The 3,520-nt window shown below is 37.1% G+C and overlaps 1 protein-coding gene across 1 annotated transcript in view; it reads left to right on the forward strand.

Annotated features, from left to right (window-relative positions):
* Positions 1–1,310: 1,310 nt before the first annotated feature.
* The window catches only part of LOC143019044 (transcription factor RFX4-like), a 165,327-nt gene continuing 163,117 nt past the window's right edge, over positions 1,311–3,520 (forward strand). The window contains exon 1 of the mRNA XM_076174745.1: positions 1,311–1,314. Within this exon, the coding sequence (XP_076030860.1) occupies positions 1,311–1,314 (4 nt within the window). The remainder of the gene's footprint in view (positions 1,315–3,520) is intronic.

The raw sequence follows: 3,520 nt of genomic DNA on the forward strand, positions 1-3,520 counted from the left end.
CTAAAGTAGCGTTTCTCAACCTTTTACCCTTGCGTAACCTTTAAAATAAATTGCATGTCTCAAGGAACCCCCGCGGGAAAAAAAATATGTACCATATCTTTCTCATTTTATTTTCATTAGATAGGATGATGTCTATATTACATTATTAAAATAACCTTTTGTAGAACCTTAGGGCTCCGCGGAAACGTTGCGCTAAATGACGAAAAAAATATACATATCCAACCCATTAAGGCCTGACTGCCTCTTTAGATATTTGATTCTGGTTAACACTAGATGATGACGTTCAGTTTGGAAGGGTACCTATAGTTAAAAGGCTAAAGACCATCTGAAATAAACATTCAAATATTCTATACCGACTAACATCAGACAGTTTTATTCATCTTAGAGGAACCTGTAGTTATCAAAGGTTATTAATTCATTAAAGCTACTTCTTTTAAATATTTTGTTTCAGGGAACTTGAGATGGTTTTATTCAGCAACAGATGTTTAAAATCAAAGAAATAAAAGTTTATTTCCTTTAGGTAATTCATTCAAGCTAACGCCAAATGATTTCTATTTAGCATATGGGAATACTTGTAGATGCTAAAGAGTAAAAATAGTCAGTTATTCCATTGAAACCCAACGTTCCTTATAAAAAAGAATACGGTGAACAAAAGACGGTTTGATTAAGTTCTGTTAGCCCACAGAAAAATGCCTTTCTATGTCTGTTTGTCTATCTGCCCGTCTGTCTGTCTGTTTTGCTCTCGCTGTCTCGCTCTCGTTGTCTCTTTGTTTTTCTCTCTCTGCCTCTCTCTTCGTCTGTCTGTCTGTCTGTCTATTTACATATCTCTCCCCCCCCCTCTTGTACTATCTCCCTCTTCATACCCGGTTCGATCCTACCAAATCTCTTAACGATCGTACCATACTGTATCACATCTCAGTCTTCCTTGCTGTTTCACCCCTTCCCTCATTCTCTCTAATCCCTTTCGCTAAGGTCTTCACAGCTTCTATTCTGGCTCACGCCAAACAAATGTATTAATTTTTATGGTGAATGCTACAGTAGTAAAGGGGTTTATGTTGTCTTATTAGCCCTTCGCGACGATGGTACATTACTGACAATAGACGAGTGGAATGGAGGGAGGGTCGCCATAGACTCGTAAATGAAGAGGTGGGGTTAAACCAACTTCAGCTGTAGGGCCATTGTGTGGAGGTTCTGTACCTTGTTGCATTGCTTCTGGCTCAGACATTGGGTGGGGAACAGGGGTGGTCATTCATCCACAAGGAGCTCAGACAGTAAAAAAAAAAAAAAGAAAAAGTATCGGATGGGTGGGTATGGGTGCGTGCCTTGGCTGGCTATTTCCCTTATAAGGGGGAGAGGTCTTTAGGTATATAGATAGAAAGTCACCAAAGAGAACCAATCAGCATTTTATAGATATTTCATTCTATATATGACCTTTAATTTGGAGAGTGTTAAACAATTCTACCCACTAAACTAACGTATTGATCTGTGATAAAAGAAATGTGACGTTATATCAGAGGCTGAGTCGTTGCAACATTTAATCACCTCGCCCAGACGGGGTCCAATGACGAATAATTGATTTTGTTCAATTTTACATATCTATCTTATTTCTTTTTTCCTGCTGGATAGCAACATTACAGCAAAATAGCTAAATCAACTGACATAAAACTTTCAGGAGAAAAAGATCATGGTCCCTTTATGATCCAATTCTAGTTTGGCATTAGATGGATCAAGTACCAAAAATGTGAACATTCCTTTGGCTGCAATTTTCTAAATATTGTCCAATTCAATTCAAACCCAGATCAAAATTATCTTTATTCACATGTCGCAGTTAGGCCAATTTCCATCATAATAAGAAAAATAAAGTTTTGAAAATACGTAAGACCAAAACTTTGAGGGTTCAGTATCATCGCTGCACTGAAATAATTGCTGTTGGGTGAGGTTTGTTGTGCCTAGTGAAATTTGTCATCCATTTGAAGTCAAGATACCCAATCAGAGGCCAAGGTGTGAGAAAGGAACGGGGTCATTAATTCAATATCAAAGTAAATAGGTTACAGTTACATATATCAGGTCCCATATGGTTCAACGACACATGGCTTAGTACAGATGTAGCTAAAAATCTTCACAGTTGGTAGCACTTGAGTGTCATTGTCGACTCCATCACTTTCAGTTCCCGTCTCTTCTTAATTACTGGTTTAATTCTGTTTACTGTTTCCATATATTGTTTTCTATTTCTTCTTTCACTTACAACTTCTCACTTAATTATGTTTCCACCATAAGTAATGTTTCTTGATGGGGTGAATTAAAACGGAGGTATAGTTTTTCTTCTTTTCTTCACTAATTCTCTACAACGTTATTGTCGTAGGTACACCAGAGGACTCCCGCCTGGGATCCCCAATCCACTCACTAAGCCACCTCTGTTTCGACGTCACTACTTAGTTCATCCAATAATGTTGAATGTTACAAATAAGTGCCTCCCCTTAAGGCGTGACTTTTCTGCCATGTACCAATAAAAAAATTCTCCTCCTCCACCCTTCTCCAATCAGAAAGACTGTTACAACGTCATAAGTAATACTGCTTACACAAACAATCTCAACATCGAAGCGGAATGGCTTAGTTAACATACTGTCACCTCAGCATTAAAATCTGTACCCTAGCTGTTGTTTATAAACTTTAGATGGTGAGCGAGATAATGCAACTCCATCGCTGCTATTGTTTTCAAAACATCTAACTCGTAGAAATGAAATTCTCGCCACCTACCCCTATATCTACCTACTTGTCTACCTTTATCTACCAGCCTCTTACAGTCATAGTTTGAGTAAAGTAAGCATTTACTGATATTAATAAAAAATCATGTTCAGAATAGGGTGCCAACTGATCACTTGTGTTTTCTATTATATAAAACTTCATGTATCATACAAACGATTGTCTTCTCTCCAAGCTTCTATCCACGAGCTACTTTCACGTTGAAGGAGGCGTCTTAGAGTCATATAGTCGCTTGTGACTTTATATTTGAATACATTTAAGAACAAATGTCAGTAAATGTTCTATTGAATTTTGATGGCATAGCATGGTAATTACTTGGCTTAAACCAAATCAATACCATAACACCCTACAATACTGTGACACGTTTTACAGATTTTAATACAAAGGACGGAAAAATGGATCAACCCTGATAGAGCAATCTTTTTACTTCAAACGTTCACTTGCCACCAACCAATTTTACATATCATTAGTTCGCCCATATTGGAAATGCAATACATTCGTATGGTCACTGAAGCTCATTAAAGACATTGGCAAATGGCAAGGGTAAGGAGACGATTTTCAAAACTGATAACAGACATCACAGATAAACCATACAAAAACTGAAATTTTTTACCTAGAAAAAGAAAAAGAAAAGAAAAACAGAAACTTAGAGAACAAATAAAAAACTTCAAGATTTTAGAGGGAACTGATAACGTCAGAACTGAAACTATTCTTACGAGTATTGATAAATAACAATCAGACGAGGAACATGGGTCTC

Source organism: Oratosquilla oratoria, chromosome 36, assembly GCF_046742065.1.
Source record: "Oratosquilla oratoria isolate Oo_2021 chromosome 36, ASM4674206v1, whole genome shotgun sequence".
Classification (NCBI taxonomy): Eukaryota; Metazoa; Arthropoda; class Malacostraca; order Stomatopoda; family Squillidae; genus Oratosquilla; species Oratosquilla oratoria.